Genomic DNA, 22,690 nt, shown 5'->3' with positions numbered 1-22,690 from the left:
TAACAAGTTACCATTTGTTCTGCCATAGGCTTCAATAAATATAATCAAATCACTTTTCTTGCTGAGCTTAGTAACATCCTGTCCTTTGAGTAATTTAGGCTCTCTACGTATAAAAGCCTCTTCACGTTTCTGTATACCTCTGACTAGGTGCTAAGGCCCTTGTCCTTCATTCATCATGCACTTATTGAAGTTAAATTATTTTGTTCACACCTGATAATGTACTTTATTTGCAAATCTCATCTTTGATATTTCATTTTTGTTATGTAGAAATGGTCCAGATTAAAAAAAAAAAAAAAAAGGCAAGAGAACCTTTTCCTTTGAATTTTTTCCTCTCCAAAAATAATTAACGACTTCAATTTTTTCCCCTCCTCCAGAAATAGTATTAATCACATGACATTTTCTTCATTTGTGATTCATATTAAGTGTATAATATAACAGTGGGTATTGGTATGAATTTTTGCCCCCCTGTTAGTGAGGTAAGGTAAGATAGACATCATCAGAGCTGACCAAAGCAATACAATTTCCCCAGTACATGTTGATTTAGTGAAGCCAGACTGTTATCTATCAAAGTGTTTGTGTAGAAAGAATTTGCACTAAATCCTAGATCCTTTGTCCCTCTCCCAAGGATTTAGGGCTTGCAGAGTCTGTTGACACAGCAGATCTTTGCTAGCTTGGAGTACCCTGACTGAAATGGGTCAAGAAGTGCAGCACAAGAACTTCACCAGTGGAGGAGAAAGTGCTGACAGCTTGGCATGGTGACTCTTTCCCACACAGCCACCTCTAGGAAACAGCAGCTGTGCTCATCTTAGCCTAAAAGCTTAAAGGTGCTGCTACAGTTCCCTTCTTAAACAATTCAGTTTTGGATACATGGCACAATGGTTACACAATATCACTACGCAATGTAATAAATAAACAGAGAATAAAAGATTATTGCTCTTTTTCTGTTCTTATCATCCCTTTTTTTGTCCTTCTCTGCCTGAACCAGTCTATCTTCATAAACTGCTGTTTTCATTTGTGTGTTGTAATTTTTTTCCTTTGCTTCTGCTTTCATCTTCTGTTCTTGGAAACCAATATAAGCCTAGTGAGGACCTGCTGTTGGGAACAATAAATAAAGTACAGGTATATGTTTCTCCTGCCTTGGAGAAATATGTTGCTGAAAAGTTTAGAATATTTTATCAGAGACTGATTAGAACTCCATGGACAAATATCACTGAAACCTCAATTTTTTATTCCCAGCATGTGCTGTCTAGTAAATAACATTCTTGTCCAACTTGTAGCAAAGATGTTGCAGCTGCAGTTTTCTTTTTTGGCTTTTCATGCCTTTGTGAAAATAAATCATCACCATCTCATGGTAGGAAAAGAGAGGTAACCCTTCTCATCTTTGGTATTTCTTATAATTGTCAAAATAAATACTCATATCTGTGCAACTTAAATGTGAAATAATGTCTTCCTTTTTTGGAAGCAGTGAATACTAACAACAGCAAGCTGATATCTGAAGAGAAAACTAACAATTAAGGTGAAATTCATTCTAAAAACTCTGTATTGCTCAGAAAAGCAGAGCTCTTATCCCTGAAAATTCAGTCTGCACTTTTACGAAGGAGGTTATGTTATGGTAAAAGGGACCATGAGATCCATGTTACCAAGTGGCTGAGATAGAACCAAAGAACACCTTAGCTCCTTAAAAGTGCTAAATGCAGAACTAAAGTAAAAAAAAAAAAAAAATTAGTTGCTACCATGGGCTGCCCATTGAAAACATATTAGAAGAATTGTTAGGGTTTCTGCATGAAAATTTACTGAAAGGACTGGCCTGAGATCTAAGTGTATCGACAAAGAAAACACCTGGAGGGAGGAGATCTGGTTCCACTAGAAGGACTTCAGGACACCCATCTAACGAAGCACATTAGAAACTTGTGACTTAACAGTGAGGACCACAAAGATGTTCTGTGACTCTGTGATTCTGTGACTGGGGCTGACCTAAACAAAAGTAGTAAGCTCTGAGTAACAGATATTGGTAACAAGGTTGTACATGAGTCTGAATACCTGATGCTGAAAGTGCTTCATGCTCAGATTCTTACACCATTACAGCAAATAGAGTTCTGCAGATCTTCTGCATGAAGATCTGTTTAAGCATTCTCCATTGTAAATGCCTCAAGGAAAGCTTTGTTCTGCTTGTATATTGCTAGATACAAAAGCTGCTTAATCCTGCTTGATATTTCTGAACACTGCTGCAGTAGGGTAATTCAAAAATAATTTATAAATGTTTATGAATTGCTTCATTAAGACAAATTAAATCAAGTTCCATCGTACATTCAGTCAAAGAAAACTGGGAATAATACCTCGAGCTCTTCCATTTTCACACACATCAAAGAAAAGCTTTGACAATACCATTCAGGCTACGCTGCTTGATTGAATGACTGGCAGAGAGGCAATACTGGCTCATCTCAAATAAAAGGGAAGCACCTTACAGATGCAGATAGGCCAAAACAGAATTCCTTTACTGAAATATCTTGACCTCATATTGTCAAGAAAAAAACTCTGCCATATATGTGGCAAGAATAAAAACGGTTTACCAGCTGTTTGGTGGTTTTGTTAGTTTGTGGTTTTGTTTGTTTGTTTGTTTCCTTTCTAGAGTGCTGTGTCTTTTCCCTCTTACAGAGATGTGGTAGGCTGCTGTCTACCAACCCTCAAAGCTGCCCTGAGCTCCTAGTCCAGACCCTGCAGCCCACAGGTAGCTTCTTTGCTAACACCATCCTCTGTGTTTGTAACTCATCAGACAGCAAGCCCAGAAACATGAGAAATAGGCACTATTTTTTCTCAGTCATCCATTGTAAACCGTGTGATCTGTTTGGTAGGAACAAGCCACAAGTCCTCAGGCACAGCTGGCACAAGCTGCACCAAGGACAGACTCCACAGGCAGGAAGGTACAAAGAGTGGGCAGCATCACTGTCTTGGCTTTACTTAGAAGCATCTTTGCCTCGTTAACAATTCAGAGCCCCAGGTACCCCACAGACTTCCCTTCACGAACATTTAGCCTAGTTTGAAGAAAGAGAAAGCTGAGGATTCCCAGCACCACCGAGGCCCTGGAGTGCCACCTGAACTTGGATGGGAATCGAAGACCTGCTGCTTTCAGCAGCTGTCACGAGTCCCCAAACAACAACAAAAACTAATGGTAATTGACACCTGTGTTTTGCATATCATGTGTTATTTATAAATGGTAGAACAATATTTGTGGTGTTTGTAACAGTGTCACGTAGTGGATGTGTATTTGACTACTGGTCAGTTACAGTTCCTCAGTCCTTTTGCATGTTAGGAGATATCTCGTGATATGGCAGCTTGGGGCTCTCTTTCAATTTTTTTTCTTCTTTTTGATAAATTAGGAAAGAGAAGCCATTTCAATAATCAGAAAGGATTACTTTTTACTTTCTCTTTTTTATTAGCGGTGTTCAGGTGGAGCACAACTAATGTAACTGGTGCTACTTCAGCGTAGCAAGGTTACTGCTCCACCTGCTGGGTACAATACAAGATTGGGCTCTCTGGAGAGTGGTGTGCTCTTGCTGCTCTGCTCCAGCTGTGCAGAGTGGCAAAGAACCAGTTTTAATCTCCTTCAGACACAGGTTTAATCTTCTTCAGAGACAGATGTGATCTTTCTCAGAGCCCCGCCCGAGAAATTGACCATACAGGCTTTCCCCGCGTCACGTAGCCCTTCGGTGGAGCGCCTGCGACCGAAGAGCGCCCGGGATGATGTGAAACACCCTCTTTGCTTGCTGCTACGGTTTTGTAGCTGCCGCTGGCGAATACGGCCAGGCTGACCCGCGTCCTGCCGGGTCCGGCCCTCCCGCCCGGACGGGCCTACAAGGGACTACAAGCCCCAGGCTGCCGCGGTGGGGCGGGGTGGGGCCGGGTGCCGTGCCGTGCCGTGCCGTGCCGTGCCGTGCCCGCCCCTCTGCGCACAGCATGGCGGGCTTCGCCGACCTGAACCTGCCCCAGGGACCGGACAAGAAGAGTCTGCAGAGCCTACTGGAGACCGCAGCGCACCGTGAGTCGCTGCCCTGGGCAAGGCAGGAGCGGACACGGCGGCGGGCCTGGCCTGGGGCTTGGGTCGGCGGCGGGGCCGGGGCTGTGGAGGGCAGGGCTCGGGCAGGAGCGCGGCAGAACCCCGGCGGCAGTTCCGCCAGGCTGGTGCGAGCACAGCGTGAGTCCCTGCGCTGAGCTTTCCCCCTTGGGGGCTGAACCTCGCCATCTGCCTGCCGAGGGGTCGGCTTTCCCCTCGCTCTTCTGCCTCTTCACCTTGCTGAGCAGCGAGGAGAGCTGGGGTTGTGCCTTGCAGGATCTGACTCTGCCCGTTTATCCCGGTGCAGCAGTTCCGGTGGGGTTTTTTTGTTTGTGTGTGTGAGTGGGTTCTTTGTTTGTTTTTGTGGTTTGCTTATTGTTTGGGTGTTGTTCCCCCCCCCCCCCCCCCCCCAGTGTGGACACGTTTCCACCCCTGACGTTTCTTATTACCTAATTTTTCTTTTCTGCAGAACTGCCATGCCACCAGGTGCTGCCTGTCCAGTGCTTGGCGGGTGATTTGTCTTGTGTATTTCTTCCTCAGATCCCTGCTGAATGAGACCTTTCCGGCAGTTTTGTCACTATCATTTTGAATGCTCACCTTGCCTTCTGCTGTAGCTGTTGTCTCTTCCAGCTCTGCGTTTTCTGCGGTTTTGACAACTATCCTGAACGTCCTTAACCATTTTCCCTAAAGAAAGTCATCAACGGGGTTGAACTAAGACATAATCTTTGGGGAGCCCAACTCCATTATTCCTGTTTATAAGCACTGCTATTGACTAAGTGTGGTCGGGGTCGTGTGTTTCAAAAGCCAAATGGTGGGGTTTTTTTATGTTAAAGCCCTTTTTGGGTTAATTAATCTTCAGAAAAAGTAATGTGAAGGGTAAGTATGCATGTGACTATTAATTTTGAGACACTGATGAATGTTTAACAGGTTTCTGTTTGGATTTGTTTTCATTGGTTTACTAGGCAAAATATTCTTACGGTGTGTTTTCTTTTTCAGTGGGATATTCTACAGTTGCTCTTAATCATGTCATTGATTTTAAGGAAAAGAAACAGGTAATTTTGTTTGAGTCATTTATTTTTAGTGTGCTTTCTTTTGTAAACTTACATGCCTTATTACATGTTCCCAAACAGCTTTATCTGCAGAATGCACATTTAGATGCAAGTACAAATGTCTGAATTTGTAACAGAACTCCCCGTTTATAATTCAGTGTAACTGCACTGGAGTTAACTTTTAATATGGTCCATGTGTTGTCCCTGAGAAATAGTTTTGCTAGCAGGGCAAGTTTCTTTTTAGGATTGGAATACAGCTTTTGTTTACATTGTAACCTTAACCCATGACATTTTGAATAACTTTGTTTTGTTCTCTTTTAAGGAAATCGTCAAGCCAGTGTGTCCTTCAGAGCTGTTTCCATCTTTGCCTATTGTACAAGTATGTCTAGTTACGATCTATCCATGTATTATTATTCTGAGTTATGGTTTTTACTGTGGTGTGTTTGTATATGTGATTTTGTATATCACATTTTAACAAAAAAAGATAAATTTTTCCATTACTTGATTATTAAAACTTCCAACATTGGAAGAACAATGCACTCGTATGAGAGTGGACTCTCTTCATTATTTTAGAAATGATTAAAGAAATGGTTTTGTGTGAATTTTGAATCTTCTTGTATTTGAATAATTATAATATGATTCTTGAAAGTTGAGCGTTGGAAATAACTTCCTGGTTTTGATGAAGCAAGTTTTGCATATAATGAACCAAGTCTATATTTCAAATCACTGATATGCATTAATTCAGGAACTGCTTTTGATTGTAGTTGGGGTCTACCCGGGAAACCATAGCAATATTTAAACATACTCAGTTTTTCTGCATGATTTTCCTTCCTTCCTTCTTTCGGGAAACAAATATATAAATCAATATAAAATAGGGAAGTGCAGCTACAGACTTTAGAAAATCAGTATAGGCAAGAATATGACCAAGACACCATTTTCTTTTTATAGCGGACGGGATGAAAGTTGCCACGTATTATTGCTTTGAAGTGTTTAAAGTCTTTCATATTATTTCTTTTTTTGTAGGGGACATCTAAAAGAATTAAAGTCTTAACCCGGTTAACACTTGTTGTTTCTGATCCTTCTCACTGTAATCTCTTGGTAAGTATATTCAGTATTTTAATTTGCCATTTTTTATTTCCTTTTCTCAATGAATGATCAAATTTTGGAAATTGTATGAGGAGAACTTCATGAATTTTATAGAACACTCAGCAGTGATTTCTCAAATAACATCTTTAGCAAATAAAGTGATCATGGAGAGTTGCAGACTTACAAGACTCATTATGGTTTCTGTTTATCATTTGTCAATATGGGACAACAGTTCTGTCCCCTGGTTGTTTTCTTTGATTTCTGGACTTCTGTACATAAACTAGAAGACTATGAGCAAACCCTGTGCCTGTTTTAGTGCTACATAATCCAAAGCAAAAGGTATAAGTGCCTTACTAGGTGGGTGAGAGAAGCCTCAAAAAAAGAATGAATGACTTCACATTATGGCTCACTGCAGAGACATACTATGTAATTGGAAGATTGTTGGCTTTATTTTAATACTTGAAAGTGAAAAAGGGATTTTCTTATTATTTTGATTATAACTATTGTGCATAGGTTTGGTCTTTGTCCAAATTTAAGGTAGTAATTGTTTCCTCCTTATGTAGAGATCAACATCTGCAAATATAAGGTTATATGACATCATAGCAGTATTTCCGAAGACTGAGAAACTGTTCCATGTAAGTATGATCATCTGATCAGTAATGACTGTTCAATAACTTTCAATGCCTTGGGCTAATTTGGCTACATGCTTTCTTTAGATTTTATTTCCCATTTTATACAGGCCTGCACATCATGGGGCTAATTAAGCAGCATAGGCTCCCTGGTCAATTGATGGACTGGGAAGGTTGGTAGGGTTTGCAAGAGACTGCAGGGCCTTGATGTGACTGGTAAAGTCTAAAACATCTGCCTGGTGAACAGTTTCGTTTGCCGCTGTGCAGTGATTTCCTGTGCGTGTCTTGTACTCTACTGAGTACTCCTCTCTAGTGAGGAGAGAAAACGTCGCTCTTTTTTCAAATATATATATATATATATATATACACACTATCAGCATGTGGAAAACTTCCTGTCTTAAACTTTAACTTCTCGAACTCTGACAGCTTCCCCAAAACACACTTGCAGTCTTCTGCTAGCACCAGTTGTTCCTGGTCTCTGAAATGACAGTGGAAGTGGGAGGATTTTAAAGCAGAACTAATGTGGTTCTGAAAGATACCTTCCTCCTTTTAGTCTTGGATCATCTTTTGGAGGTTTGCCCAAATGAGTAGCTCATCTCTTTTTCTTTATTTTTATTTTTATTTCCTTGTTTTAAATCAAAAGAATAAGGGAGAGTTCAAGTTGTGATAGCATCTTATGAGAAGATAAAATGAATTTACCAAAAGTAAATATGCCTGATTAAATGTAACAACCCTTGCTCCATTGCTAGGCTAAGATTTCTGGGTTTGTTTTGTTTTGAGTGTTCTAGATGCTCAAGCTCAGTGAGAGTATCTTCACTTCTGTGACTTCATGATATGTTTGTTACTTTGCCTGCCAAGAAGACCATTGAGGCTGTACGAAAGTAGAGCAACCCAGGGGGAAATACTTGAAGGGCAGACAGTGATTTCCTCTCTCAGATTTTATCCTGGCTGTTAAGAGCAAACGTGCAACTGAAAACTGCCTCCACAAAATTCTTGAGTCCTTGAAGGTGTTGCTGTATCAGTGTTACTGAACAAATGCTGGTGTCTGCAGCAGTGGTAGCGCTCTAAGCATGCTAGTGAGAGAAAATAGGGGGTGTGAATAATTTTCAAAACCTTAGTTAGGATTAATTTGCCACCTTAGCCCAATACTTGTTTCTTCATTGACTTTTGTTAATACAAATGAAAGTATTTTGAACAAAAACCTCTGTACTCTGTCGCTTCTATGATTTTAGAAAAACAAGGTGTTGCAAGTGTGTTTGACTGAAGGAGCTATTTTCTGTGATTTTTAGAGGTGATACCTAAATACAGTGATGTGCAGTAGTTCTTCAGCTGTTACTAACAGCACTGAACATCACTTTGTCTTCCAACTTTTATGTGTAGATGCAATATCTTGAATAGGCTCTTCCTACAAGAAAAATTTGTAGTTTTGAAACACCATCCAAGGCAGAATGATCTCAGTTAGCTGGGTGATAGGTGTTAGTCATCTTTGTGTCTCATATTTTTAATTAAATTGTTCTCAAATAGCTGATGTGGGTGGCCTGATAAAATGCAGCATCTGGAAGCAGGTGATTTTTTTTGTCGGAGTGTTTTATCTTACAAAACCCAAAATTGTGACATTGACCTGTTGCAAGCTCATAAATAATAACATTAGTTCTGACTCAGAAGAGTAGGTAGAAGCAGCCCGTCTCTGTTAGCCTTAGCAGGCAGCAGGCAGGCATGCAGTTTAAAGCAGCATGAAGGCGGCACAGGGACACCAAAAGCAAATGTGAATCTCTTTGGAGAAGTGCCAGAATTTGCTTTCAAAGAGTCCCTGTCAGTATAAAAGTGAGTCTGGTTTTGTTTGCTTTTTTTTTTTTTTTGAAGCTAAAGCCACTTTCTAGTACTTCTGAGTACCTGTTTTGACACATTAAAATGATATTCTTTGGTTTTATTTTTCTAAATGATTACCCCTCCTTTTTGAAAACTTGTCCAAGTAAAGTACAAAGCAAGAGGCTGTAGAAGAAGGTGAACCTTGAAGAATCTTTCAGCAGAACAATTCAAGCATTAATTGTAACAGTTACAGCGTAATGAAACATTTCTGACTGCTTTTTTTTTACCGTTAGGAGATTTTAGGACTCTAAGGGGCATGAGAGAGGTGAATAGTTGCACAATACTTTTGGTGGTCACTCTCCACGTCTTTCTTTTGGTCTCTGACATCTCACTTCTCAGGTGAGATCAGTCAGTTTATTGTGTGTTAAAATAAGCACCTGAAGACAGGTAATCAGCAAGAGCATGCAGTGCTGTTTTGGGGGAAAAGGGCTCTGTTTCATTTAAGGGTAGCTGTATTTTATTTTTAGCTGTGTCTTGATTTCAGCAGCTGGATGTTTGGTTGTGGCAGAGGTTAAGCTGGCATAAACAGCCACTCGTTTTTGCATGTCCCTGTCTGCTCTGCTGGTGCAGCTGCTTGCTCAGCTCCATGGCACTTTGGTTTGAGGAACATGGTTTTGACTGAAAAGTAACCAGTTTTTGCCAGGTTATTTTGTAGGCAAGTCCACTTTTCCGCTCTGATTCAGCGTTCAGCCACGCGATTAGTTGTGCCGGCACAAAGAGGATGGCTGTGCTCTGGGCAGGCCACCGCAGGCAGCGACTGCTGAAGAGGATGCTTGCAGGTGATGGACAGTGTGTTAGGAAGGAAGGAGGACTGTCTACGAGACCATCTGTGGTGCTTCCATGCTGGCAGCAGTTTGAGTTGGTGAGGGAACCCAAGTGTGTTTCTCGCAAACTGTATGAGGTCAAAGACTTCATCCTTACATGTTCTCATTCAGGGCAGGTTTGGATGTTTGTCTTTTGTTTAAAGCTTCTAGGTTTTCTAACTCTCTGTGGAGAGCTGTGTCAGTTTTGTAGAGGTATCAGCAGGGTGAGTCTAGCACAGGTGATGTTATGCATGGAGTCTCAGCATATACCTCTGACTCTTACGACTCACAGATGTGTCACTGTTAAACATAAAGCCTAGGGTGGATCTTGCACCACAAATTAACTTTGTATTTTAAAACTGTCTGTTAATAACATTACTTCCACAGCATCATCTTTCTCACCAACAATTTGGCACTTGTACTATTCTAAATAGAACAGGATTTTTCATGTGTTTGTGAAAGAAATATGTGACTGTTGGAGATACACTCTAATTTTAGCACGGCCCAAAACCAGTCTGTGCCCTCTTGTCATGAGCCAGGGAAGCTTTTCTGTGACTGTGGTAGTGATATGTACTGAAAGAGGTACTCAAATTCTTCAAATAATTTATATCCTGAGGCATATGGGGAAGCTGTGTTTGCCAAGATAATTGTAGAACATGCTCCTTTTTTAGATCTCCCAAGAGGATCATTTAGGGCTGCAACAGGAGTGCTCGCTCCATGCCATCAGTAAGGTCTGTCCCTCTTCCTTCTTAAAATCTTTGCTTTTTAAGATTTCTGACTGTTTTAATCGTATTAGTTAGTTCTGCCTGCTGTTTGTAAGCCATTAGCAGATCACCAGTATCTAAAAATACTTACTTATATGTGTCTGGGAATGTAGTGCAAAGCCAGATTTCATTGTTTATTCCTAAAACGTTTGTCAAAGGTTTCCTCAGGCCATCCAAGCAGTGGTGAATGTATTTATTCCTGTCTGTCTGGAGTTCCCCAGCAGATGGGGCTCCCGCCTGCAGTGTGGCCAGGCAGGCACTGGGCTCAGTGACTGCTGCATATCGTCTGTATGAAGTCTTTGCACTTCAGATCATTTCAACAGGCAGGGTGTAGCTTTAACTCGCCTGTGTGTGTGACTTGTCCAGAAGCCAAAGCCAGGGTGGACATTGGAGTGTTTGGAGAAATGTGCTCTCCAACTTTCCATGCAGTGCAGGAGTTCCTCCTTATGGGGAGGTATGACTCTTAATTTTGTTTTTCTGTAGTGGTGTTTTTCTGAAATGTTCTCGTCACTGGAATCCTTTAGATGTTTGGGTCGTTCCCTTTCCCACTGTGCTTTAATTTGCAAACTGGAGAAGTGTTTTCCAGTGTTTATGGAGCTGATTGGGAAGGCTTGTTTTCTCATCACACAGGGCAACTTGTGCGTTTCTGATGTGGATTCTTGCTTTTCTTCATTTTCAGCATTTTTCTCTTCCTGAATTTCTTATGGCCTCAGTGGCAGCTTTTCTAGGACATGATTCAGAGCTACTTGCTCTGTGCGTGTTCCCATAAATCACCTCTGTCTAGATGATTGTTCGTACACCTCATAAGAAAAGGGTTAAAACTGGCTGTAGTAGGGCTAAACTTACACATGCAAGTCTAATTTGATGCAATAGATTCCGACTGTGTCTGACCTAGTAGAGTTGGTAAAAGTGAGGCATGAAGATAAAGTTTAGTCTGGATGGCCTGGCAGAAACATTTTAACATCGAAAACCTTGTGGTTTGCTGGATCTTTGAATTGCCTGCATGTGTGCTGTGGCTCTCTTGTCTAGGAGGGAGTACTATCTACAGCTAAGAAACATTCCTAAACCTGGCCCTCTGCTCCCTTCTCCATCCAAATTTTGTGTGAACCACCTAGGAGACTAGTTTGCAAAGCAACAGCCTGCACTGCACTACAGCAGAGCACAGCTGCCCTGTGGGACTCCCTGCAACCCCCACCGCTTTTGTGCCGATGCAAGGAGGGATGAATGGCTGGCGCCTGGCCCAGGTGTATTTGGAGTAGTTGCTGGCAGGTTTCTGAAAGCATAGAGTTCCCCTACATGTAGAAAATTCCTTTTCAACATCTTCAGCCCATTTTATCTTCTTTGTTACAACACTGCTTACAGACATTAATCTGTCTGCGTAATCATCTTTACAGGCTAGGCATATACAATTTCTACATGTCTTGTGTGCGTGAGATATGTAAATCAAGGGCTCCTTTTTGTGTGTACTTAATTTTATCTGTATGTCAGCATGGAGACTCTCCACTCTTTGTTTGTTCCTTCCCTCTGTTAATACAGGCTGTAAATTGTGATGTGAATCCAAAGGTAAGCTTTTAAACTGTGACCTCCAGTGCCGTTTCTCTAGAGGTGCGGCTTTCAGGAAGGGCTGCACGTTCCCCACCCAGCCAGGAAGACGAGGCCCTGTGGATCAGCCTCCAGTACTGGGCATGCGGCACCACCGGTCACTGTCTAATGTTCTGCTTCTGTTTCAATTTTTTCTTGGTTGCTTTTGGTAAGAATACTTAATCTGTAAAACAAATGGTTGCTGCACTGGAATTAGAGTGATGGGTAAGGGGCAGTTCATTGGATGTTCCTTTTGTAATTAGCTGCTGAGTCCTTTTGCCAAAAGCCAGCATTGCCTCTGCACATCTTATGTCAGATAGGAGCAAAGCAATAAATATTTTCTTTGGGTAGATCAGTATTTTACTGAAAAAGTAGTTCTGTAAGTGAGAGAAGACTTGGGTTTTGATCCTGAAATGTTCTAGCTGTGTATCTGTAGCCCTGCTGTTTTATTGGCATACTGCAAGGCATAGTACCTCTTCATTCTAAACCTGAACTCACCCTCGTGGGACATTTGTTGTATTAAGAAATGAAGGAGAGCATCACTGCACCTGAAGTTGAATACGCATTTTTTGGCATATTTGTTATTATAATCTGTTCCTATTTCTTTTCTGTAGATTGCTTGCACAACTCTAGACGTTGACCTGGTATGCATAAATGTAACAGAAAAGCTGCCATTCTACTTCCGAAGGCCTCCTGTGAATATGGTAAATTTACATCTAAATTGTTTTCTTGCTGTTAAATTCTGTATTTAATGTCAGTCTGAGTTGAATTCCCTACCATTTCACTCCCACCATTCCCATCCAAGTGGTTATTTTCTTGCATAATGTGTAGTGTTTCAGATGTCCTTCACTTTAAGGCCTCCACTGCAGCATTTAATACACAGTGATGTTCTTTCTGTTTCATCTTCATATCCCCTACTTAAGAAGGCAGAGGTGGTGTTCCCAAGGAATGGAAACAGAGCCTTAAGGCCACTGCTATGCTAAGGAGTGAGATGTGGTGTTATTGCTGACTAAGCTGCTTCCCAAACCAGAAGTGGTACAGCTATGTCGGAATAGATAAACAGCCCTGTGATTTAAAAGACAGGAGAATGTGAATGACAGTTATTTGGAGGACAACTGTATTGAATCCATACTTAGACAACGGAATGTCTTGGCAAGTGAACCAAATGTGCAATTGCTAAATATCTGCTGTGGGGTACAAGATGACTATCAGCATGGATCAAATATTTTGTTAATACAGTTCTGCCTGCTGTTGGTGATTTGCCAGAAAGCTTAATCTGAACGTGCTCATAGATGAACTATTTTTTTTCCTCTGTGTATCTGTCAAGAATCATCCTGCATGGGCATTCTTGGCTGATGTAGTCTTTAGTGCTTAAAAATTTAGATTTGAAATTGGCTAGAAGTCCTACTTCCTCTTCTACAGAAAGTTTGACCTAGAATAAAACTTTTAAATTTACTAGAATTAATGCTGAAACACATAGAAGATAATACTTTGAAATTTACTACAGATTGGGAATTTCAGTATTCCAGTTGGAATAACAATTTTGTATGAAATGTTGTTTGAAAGTACCCCAGCTGCCTAAAACTCCAGCAGCCGACCCAGGTGAGGAGCTGGGTGGCTCTTGAAGCCCTGTTTTTGGAAACATTTTCTTTACAAGCTACTTCTCAGCTTCCACACTCGCAGCTTCAAGGCAGGCTGTTTGTCAGGCTGCTTTTGTGCATCCTGGGCAGTCAGTTTTGGTGGTTGTGATGCCAGGCAGATTGGCAGGCAGCTGAAGTGGTGGGGATGAAATTAAAAATCTGCTTGACTGGAAATTGGTGTATTGCCATCACCTGTTTTGGTTTTGATAAATTCATGCTTTTCTTCTTGTTTTCAGATGTTGGACCAGCTCTATGTAAAACATTTGATGTGTACATAGCTTCTGTTGTGCTTGCATGCAGAGGTCATGCATGGATGGGAGCTAGATTAATTCCATCTGTATTCAGTTACTGGACTTCTTACAGTATTGACATTGCAGCATTTTTTAATAATGAGCATAAAGGATAGAGTAACATTTCAGGCAAACATAGTCCAGGCCATGGAACAAAACTCCTAGCTTTGAATTGTGTCTTTATTGCAAAGTCACTGAGTCCTATAGCAAGTTGCTTAACATTTCTTTGTGTGTTTGCAAAACCAAGAATAGTAAGCTTTTTGTGAGGTACTTTGACAGATAACAAGGATTTTAAAGCAGCTGAAAATATAACCAGTATTACTATTTGGAATCCTTCCTGTGATTTACTGTTATTTAACATTCTCACAAATACCAGAGTATGCTGTGAGACAGGAGAGAAGGGTCCTCATCATTGCTGCTTTTTTGGAAGGACGAATTCCTCATCTGCCAGATGCGGGTACTGTGGGAAGCAGTGGTCCTGCTCAGAGCAGGCTGTGGGGTTAGAGGAGGAGGGTCCTCAAAATTTCAAGGCTTCTTTCTGACCAGCAAATACCTGTCTCCTCAACTGTGATAGTGGAAAGTGAATTACAACTAATAAGTGGTTGGTATTTCTTTGTTAAACCTCATTTATCTGTCATACCAAGATTCAAGTATGCATATCTGGGGTACAGTGAAACCTTCTCTCTCACCCCTTTCATGCTGTGTTATGCTCTTGCTGGAACAATTCCACCTCAATTTTTTCCATATATAGCACAATTAAACTGAGAATAAGCTACATCAATAATAGACAGCAGTTGTTAGATTGTTATGCTTCTGTCCTTTTGATTTTTGATCATTTTCTTTCATGTGAAGGCAATAGATCGAGGCATTTTCTTTGAACTTCTTTACGCACCTGCCATCAAAGACTCCACAATGAGAAGATACACAATTTCAAATGCGATCAGCCTGATGCAGATCTGCAAAGGGAAGGTAAGTTCTCAAAGTGAAAACAAGCTAATTAATTCAGTTCAAATTCTTCTGGAGTTGTACAGACTGAGCCATTTTAAATGAGTTTGATTGTGGAGTTTCTGAAGCTGTGACTGAATCTTTGCCTGCTAATACAAGGACACAATTATTCTAGCTCCAGATACTTCCAGCCATGCACCACTGCATGCTTTCTTCTTAAGTAGTCAAACTGTTAGATTCTCTTTTTGGAACAACCTATCTCTTATTATGGTATGCAATATTCAAAACAAAAGGTGAAAAAAAAAAGTGCCAGAGACCTGATGTTTGCACTAGAACTGAAATCCACACATCTCTTAAAATCTCCTGTTTCATATTTCTGATGGACCAAAAGCTCTGTTTTGGTAGCGTACCTTGAGTATGGAGGGTAGAAAATATAAAGAAAAAAGTAGAAATCTTGTTTTATTAAACAATAAATTCCCAATGTACAAAACAGACCCAAGAGCTAGCTGGCTATCAGCCAGGGCTTTGCTGCAGTCAGCTGCATTCTTCCCTGCTACTGAAACCCGAGGAAGAAGTAATGCTTGCAGCTGAGACGCCTGTAATCAATTGCTTTCATAACTTACCTCCTCCTAGGCTGCCAGGCTAAGCTGCCTGTCATGCTGGGTCCTCTCAGGCCATCTTTTTTTTTTTTTTTTTAAAGGAAAGCATATCATAATGCATATCCAAGTCAAAAGAGATTGTAGCTCCTACCACCTTGATTGTGGAAACAGCCTTCTCTGCACTTAGTTAGTCCAGAGAAGCTGAAATTGGCATTACCGCTCAGATCTAGTCTAAAGTGGGATATACAGCTTGGAAGGCCATTTAAGAGCAGATCCATCATTACCTCTGTTCCCCTCAGGCATGGCAGCCTATTTTATAGGGTAGTAGAGTGGGTCAAACAGATTCATTCCCTTGGTGCTCCAGAGAAGCCCAGCTCTGGGAGTTAATTGCACAAAATGCTGACTTTGAGTTGAGGTACACACACACACACCAACCCTTTCCTTTGGGTTTCCTTTTTGCCAGTGCTCCTCTTTCCACCACAGTTAATTGATTTAGAGAGCACCTGTTGAGTTGGTGTCACAAACAGAACAAGTGATATGTTCCACCACTCAGTCTGTGCACAGTGCCCTTCCTTTCTGCATCTGTCAGTCCAGTGTATCATCTGTGCTTGGAAGGGTAATCAGTTGGAGCTGGGGATGACGAGCCATTGTTAGGCTCTGGACAAGCTAGGTGAGGACTGCTAGCTTGTCTTTATTTTTTGTCTCCAGGCTCAGTACCTGGTGAGCCTCTTGGCTGTTTCTCACAGGCAGCCTGAATCCATGTAAAGGCCTTTTTTTAAGAGATGTGGGATGGCTGGTCCATAGGCTGCTTGCATTGACACCTGGCACACAGCTCTTGCCCTCTGTAACCTATAGTTGCTGAACTATAGCAGCTTTTGGATCCCTTTGTTCCTTTCTTGTTGTAGTAGGGCAGAGAAACTTGTAGATATTTACTGGTGTGCTCAGAGCCAGTGTTGAGCAGAGTCCTTAAAACATGTTAAAATGCGTAGGGAGTGAGAGAGGGACTTGTCTGCCTTGGCAGAGAGAAGGTGTGTGTAGCCACAGTCCCTTACCTCCCATGTTTTGGTAACTGAGTGTGTGTACTGTGCCTGGAGCAGTGCACTGAACAGCTGCTGTCTCCTTTACCTGGGGAGGTAAAGCTTTGCCTTTGAGTTCTTCCCTTTAGCCCTTCCCTTGGGTTTGCCTTGGACTGCCTCTCCTTCACTCACTAGCAGTGCTTTTCTTGTCTGCTCTTGTTTCCTTCTTGTGTCCTACGCATCCCCTAATTGGAAGCCAACTGCCTTTGAACCAGGCAGAGAGCATCTCCAATTGCAGCATGAACCATGATCCCATGCTGATTCAAGGTGGTCGACGCAGTTGCTCTGGGAGCTTCTCTGAGCCTGGGAGACAGGCGCTGGTTGTTACAGGTCAGAGCAGGAGACTTAAATTTTCCCAGCAAACTCTTGCACTCAGCACTAGTGAAGCTCAATAGCGCCCGTGGGATCCATAGTGCAGTCATTGTAAAGGTGAACTACACAGAAAGAAATGTCCTGGTCTCCATCATGATATGTGCTATTAAGTCACTTTCATGTATGTGTTGCTTCAGTTTCTGACTTTCCTTATGCTAAGGCAGAGTTGTATGTCCCAACGCTTGCTCCTCAGCACGTGAGGAAACCTTGGGCAGTGTGAACATTCAGTCATTTCCATGCGAATAGCTCTTTTATGGGTTGAGTTCCAGCTGCACACAGAGCATTCTCTTCCAGTGCCTGCCTTGCTCTTGATGCTGGGGAGGTGGCATGACAAGCAAAGCAGTGCGGGAAAGGGATCAAAAGCCTCACCTCGTAACTGGAGGTGATGTGGTGTGTTGGTGGTATTGATGTCAGAGAGGGAGAGTCTTTCGCTGCCTCAGTACAATTCTTATTCCCACCCACTCAAGCAGGAATTCCCAAAGCCTTTTATTCAGTATCATAAAAGGTGCAAGGATATTTTTTCTAGTGCAAAACAGTCTTCCCCTCGGTGAGCATCCTTGGAGATTTAACATCAGAAGAATGCTGGCAGCTGAGCTGGGATATCTGCCAGCCCCCAAGCAGTCACATACCTGTTCTGTAGAAACCCTTTGGGAGAGAAGGGGGAAGGATTTCTGTCTGCCTCGTGATTTTCATGAGGATGCCAGTGCTGAGGGAAGTGAGTGTATGGCATGACTTGGCAGCCACTGCCTGACTGCAGACAGGTTTCCTCAACCAGTGTGAGTTCAGGGCCAGTGTGAACGTGGAGGTTAGGACTGAGTTGTGCTGCAACACAGAGAGTAGGCTCAAAATTTGGGAGCACCAACCAGTCTAAAGGCACTATTTATAAGCTGCTTCTGGGGGATCCAGGGCTCCTAAGTCCATTTCTGTTACAGCTCAGGTAGAGTTGTCATTTTTGGGGGGTCTCTTTCAGCTAGTGTAAATAGAGGGGGCTCTTCTTAACACAGTGTGTGCAGGTCTGAATTTCTTCTTTACCCTTAAGGTCTTTTTAAGGTCCACTATGAGAGATACAGTCTGATAGGTGCTCGCTTAATGCTGACATTTATTCTGCTTAGCCTATCCCTCTAAGAGGTGCAGCACTTACTGAATTCACCTCTGCCTGTGAGAGGTTTGTAACTGCAAAGGTGGGCTTGGCCCTGTGTCGCTCTCTCTGTAGGGAACAGGGAGATAACCTGGGTTTATTCCTGTCCCCAAATTAAGATCCACGCTCTGTTGGAGTTCACTTTATCTGAGGACATCAGATACTCTGATGGTTAATTGGGCTCTGAGCCCAAACAGCTAATGCTCATGAAGTCTTTGCTGCTTGCTGATTTTTTTTGTTTTTGTTTTTCTCTCTCATTTCTTGATGCTGTGTGACAGATGAACATTTGTTCTTTTTTGTTTTCCAGAACATTGTTATATCTAGTGCAGCTGAAAGGGTAAGTCCCAGATTTTTGTTGAAGTCAGAACAATTTGAAGATTTAATAAAACATATAAAAACTGTAGTTTTAAATATGGTTACCATCTTGTGGTTTTTTTAAATCAAGCTGTCTTACTAAAGAATTTTATTGTGGGGTTTGGCATATTTTTTTTCTTTGGGTGGGGCTTTTTTCTGCCATGGTATTTTCCATGGCAGTTTTCTCCCAGATGGGGACTCTGTTTTTCAAAATAATAGTATTTCCTTGATTTCCTAGTGCATCTTCAGCAGCTTGCTGTTATGTAGCATTTAACCTTGCCTTCCCGATAGCCCTGTCCTACCTGCTAACATTTTGTCAAGCCCGAGAGAGATGACATGTACATATCCAACCTTCTTTGTTTTGTTTTAGCCTCTAGAACTACGGGGTCCTTATGACATTGCTAATCTGTATCCTTTCTATAAGTCAAAAACAGCAGATAACATCAACATGTGAAAGTTCAAAGTGGTTTTGAAATATTTCTATCATTCACGCTCCTTGAACTTTACATGGTGAAGCTTGTTGGTGACCAGTTCCGTGAATGAGGCCTCTGAGTGGGTGTGGAAAGAGCAAGAGATCTTGGCCATGGGGTAGCACAAGCAGTAACTGTAAATAGTAATGTCTGTGTTCAGCTGCAGGTATGTTTTGTTGTGATATTCATTGATATTGCATGGATATAAGTGGAGAAATGAATAAAACCCAAAAAGTCTACGGACACAGTGAACTAGACCAGAAATTATTGCTTACGATCTCCAAGGTACCACTTCTTTGATAGAACAACCTATACAATCAAGTTTATATTAAGAAAGAAAAAGTTCCTATTAGAGTACTGGTTACTTCTGAATTTTCCAGTCCTTAGTTACATATATGCTATTAAATAAGTTGTTGCATTCTAGAAACCAAGGAGAATGTATTTTTTCCCCTTTTTTTATGAATTCAGATACATTTTTACTACTTTCCCTTCCCACAAGCCCGAATCTGGACTGTTCCTCGAAGGGATGCAAGGGAAGGGTGCTCTGAGTCATGAGAACCGTGTGGGAGGGCGTGCAGCCTGGAAGGATTCTATCTGTGTTTCCTTCCCTCTTAAAAAGAGCAGTCAGGCTCAACCCAAATTAACATACCTAATCTAACGTCATCCCTGCTCAAGGCGGCTGGGAACTTTTCAGTTTAATGCTTTTGTATCAGACAGTGCCCTTTCCTCAAACCTGAAATTTCCCATGGGGTCATATTTTTACTTATGCATATACAAATGTTCCTGTGTTGACAGACTTTTATTTTTGAAAGTAGAGCTTCTTGTCTGGAAATAAGCAACGTTGCCAGGAGCTTTCCAGGAGGGCTGCTGGGGAACTGCAGCCAGGAGAACTGGGTGCCTCAGTTCCCTGCCTCTGGGTAACCTTATGCAAAATGTCACTTTGAGTTACGGCCTTGCTAATTCCCAGTTATTTGTAGAGTAAGCAAACCTACCATGCAGACAGACTTCACTATTCTCTTTGTTCCTTTCTGTGCATTTTGATCCTGAGCAAAGGTCACAGAGGTTTGCTGTTTGGCCTGTCAGAAAGTGAGGCAAAGGCAGCCGTGTCTACCAACTGCAGAGCCACCATCCTTCATGGAGGTAAGGGAAAAGCATGTGCAAACTCTTCTAAAGAATGCTTGCATTTGTTAAACTAAATTCATGTCAATGCATATTTTCCAAAAGATCCAAGACCTTATAGAGTAACTCAGCTTGAGGTTTTACCTCTTGTCCAATGCATTAAGAGGAGCTTGTGCAGCAAGGGTGTTTTATTTTCCCATATTGGCATCTTAACAATTCAGTGGCTGAATTGATGGTGCTGTCTGTACTGGAGTACTTGCTTAACCACGTTAATAAGTCAAAAATTGTTTAGCCAAAACACAGATCTGCTTCTTGTGCTTCATAGTGAAACTATCCCTTGTTTCAGAAAAGGTTGAATGCTGATCTCAGTGACACCAGTAGAAACTACGTCATTGACCTTCAAGAAAATCAAGATGTGTGTGTTTTGCATTTCCGCTCTTGCAGCAGGAGTGCAGAAGGAACCTTTGCCATGTCTCCATTATGTGGTCTGTTCCTGACTCGCTCTTGGACCATTTTGAACTCAATGCCAAATCAAATACCATGAGTGCTTGCTGCTTAGAAAAAAAAATGTTTCAAATAGTGTATGTCTTGAAGTGTTTTGGTGAAACAAAACCTGCTTCCTTTTGCTCTCAGCAGAAAGAGCTCACAGTAAGTCTCTCCTACTTGCAAGTGGAAATTTAGCTCATGGCCCCCAGCACTGGAAATCAAAAGGTTTCCAGTTGTATTTTGTGTCCTAGTGTCAGTGCAGCAAAGAGCTGCCACATTTTGTGTTCCAGGAATCAATTTAGACCCTTGCTTTCTGCTGTAGCACCCATTTCTCCATCATTGCCACCCCTTTTACATGCTTTTTTATTGCTTGTTAGTGTTTCTTGATTTTTGTTTATTCTGATAGCAGTTTATACTGAGTAGTCTCATCTAATTTTTAATTTCTGCCTCCACCAGGGTTTGCTGGGTAGGTATGATTTCTAGTTACCTTTCCAACAGCTTGAGTTGCTCTAAGTTTCAAACTCACAGTAGGATTTGGGTTGCATCTCTTGTTTCAGCAGAGGTGGGACTTGAATCTGCTGTAATTCACAGCAGGTAGCTTTGATCTCTTGGAAAGGACATTTCTATGAACAGGGTCCTCTGCCAGCCTGCTGCTTACCTACATGAGGACAGAGTGATGGAAAGATTTTTGTCCAGTTTATGTGGAATTTCTCAAGACCATCATTTGTCTTATCTGTGAAATTAAATAGCAGATGTAATTTCCTTGTCCCCAAAGAATACTGGCCCAGAATAAGTAGTTATATTGCTCTGGCAAGGTTCTTGCAGAACCTCTTTGCTAACAAGGTATTTGAAGGGAATCTCTTCTACTTCAAATTTTGCAGAGAAACCTCCCACCAGTATTTTTGAAATTGGATTGGGCTCACTAGATTGTTTAGCAAACATGAAGAGTTGGATAAAATCACACGGTAATATTTTATAGTGATGCTGAGGGTTCTGTAAATAAAGTATTTTTGAATACCATAAAGCCATTTACTTGGTATGTATAGGCAAGCCTCTACCAATGTAGCTGTGCCAGCATAGCCTGTTTAAGAACCTTGGGATATGTGAATATGTTTGGGGTTTTTTTGTTTTGTTTTTGTTGGGTTTTTTGTTGTTGGTTGGTTGGTTGGTTGTTTAAGAACAGTAAGTTTTGCGCAGAAATGCAGAAATACTTTTCACAGTGCTTCCAGAATGTGCCCTTGTGTGACTATTGAACTGATTAAGCCTGCTTTCCTGTGGTTTCGTGTGTTTGTAGCCCCTCAACCCCTGCAGAACTCTGTTTTCTCTTACGTTTGCTGTAATTCTACACCCACCATTGGATTTCTCCCTTTAGTTTCCCCACTCCACAAGGCGGCATATCCCCAGCTCCTGCCCATGCAGGTTGCTTACTGGCTGTGTGTGCAGGCTGGTAAACATGTTGAACTGTGCTTTGGGGCATGGACACCTCCCATTAGTATGCATTAAATGCACTAATGTCATTTTATTTGAGGTACTACAGTTTCTGCTTGTATGTTCCAGAAACTCGGAAGAGTGCCTGTGGGGTTGTGTACACGGTGAAGAAGCCTCGCAAGGTTGAGGAGGAAGAAACAACACTGCCAGCCTGCAAAAAAGCTAAGACTCAAGCTTGAGGACTCAACCAATTGTCAACAGAAGCCTCCATCCCATCTTTATCCATTGTTGAGTCTTATCCCAGACTCCATCCAGCTCAGTTCCTCCCTTACTGCTTTATTTAGACTGGAGAAGAATTATTCTTGTGGTGTTCAGGGCAGGAAAGCTGTGGGAATGAGACTGCTGTAGTTTACCACATCTGAAAGGTCATGCTGGGCTTCTGGCCAAGGTCAGGAGATTGTCTCTTCTGGAGTTAGTGCAAACTCAACACAATGTTAGTAATACATGGAATTTTCCAGTTGTACAAGTGCATTCCTTTTTTTATTAAAAATGTTTCTACGAACACATGCTTTCAAAGTGTAGGTTTTGTGGTTTCTCAATTTTGAGCACATTTCTGTACTAAACGTCACAACCAGAAGCCAGTAGATGTTTACCTTCAGTGACCTGTGAAGAATAATGGTGCAGTAAAAAAAAAACAACTGCTTCCCATTCTGTTTTGTGATCAATGGGTATAAAGAAGATCCCAGCATCTGCCACTTACTAGGAGGTATCTTGGATTTGTGTTACAGTAGGATTGACCTGACCTGCTAGACACACATCCCAAAGGCCATCCCTGTCCTGCAGCTCTTAAAACCAAACAGTAACATGAGACAGTTACCATACATAGGATGGAAGAGCCCAAGGTTATGCTGAACTTGTGCTCAGCATGGTATGTTGCAGTC

The 22,690-nt window shown here is 41.7% G+C and overlaps 1 protein-coding gene across 5 annotated transcripts; it reads left to right on the top strand.

Moving 5' to 3' along the window:
• Positions 1–3,570: 3,570 nt before the first annotated feature.
• Positions 3,571–22,311, top strand: RPP30 (ribonuclease P/MRP subunit p30). Of its 5 annotated transcripts, XM_065843821.2 has the most exons (12): positions 3,580–4,036; positions 5,048–5,103; positions 5,423–5,479; positions 6,124–6,198; positions 6,750–6,821; positions 10,159–10,218; positions 12,447–12,536; positions 14,615–14,731; positions 18,200–18,229; positions 18,617–18,654; positions 19,777–19,856; positions 21,879–22,311. In XM_065843821.2, the coding sequence occupies exons 1-12, from the start codon at positions 3,955–3,957 to the stop codon at positions 21,986–21,988; spliced, it is 867 nt and encodes a 288-aa protein (XP_065699893.1). In that variant the 5' UTR covers positions 3,580–3,954; the 3' UTR covers positions 21,989–22,311. The 5 variants fall into 5 exon arrangements, with proteins under 5 accessions (XP_071668025.1, XP_065699893.1, XP_071668026.1 ...); XM_071811924.1 differs by lacking the exon at positions 18,617–18,654 and having other exon boundaries at positions 3,571–4,036; positions 19,770–19,856; XM_065843822.2 differs by lacking the exon at positions 10,159–10,218 and having other exon boundaries at positions 3,587–4,036.
• The last annotated feature ends 379 nt before the right edge of the window (positions 22,312–22,690 follow it).

Source organism: Patagioenas fasciata, chromosome 8 (genome assembly GCF_037038585.1).
Source record: "Patagioenas fasciata isolate bPatFas1 chromosome 8, bPatFas1.hap1, whole genome shotgun sequence".
NCBI lineage: Eukaryota > Metazoa > Chordata > Aves > Columbiformes > Columbidae > Patagioenas > Patagioenas fasciata.
The sequence above is the reverse complement of the archived record's forward strand: the minus strand, read 5'-3'. Positions and strand labels throughout refer to the sequence as shown.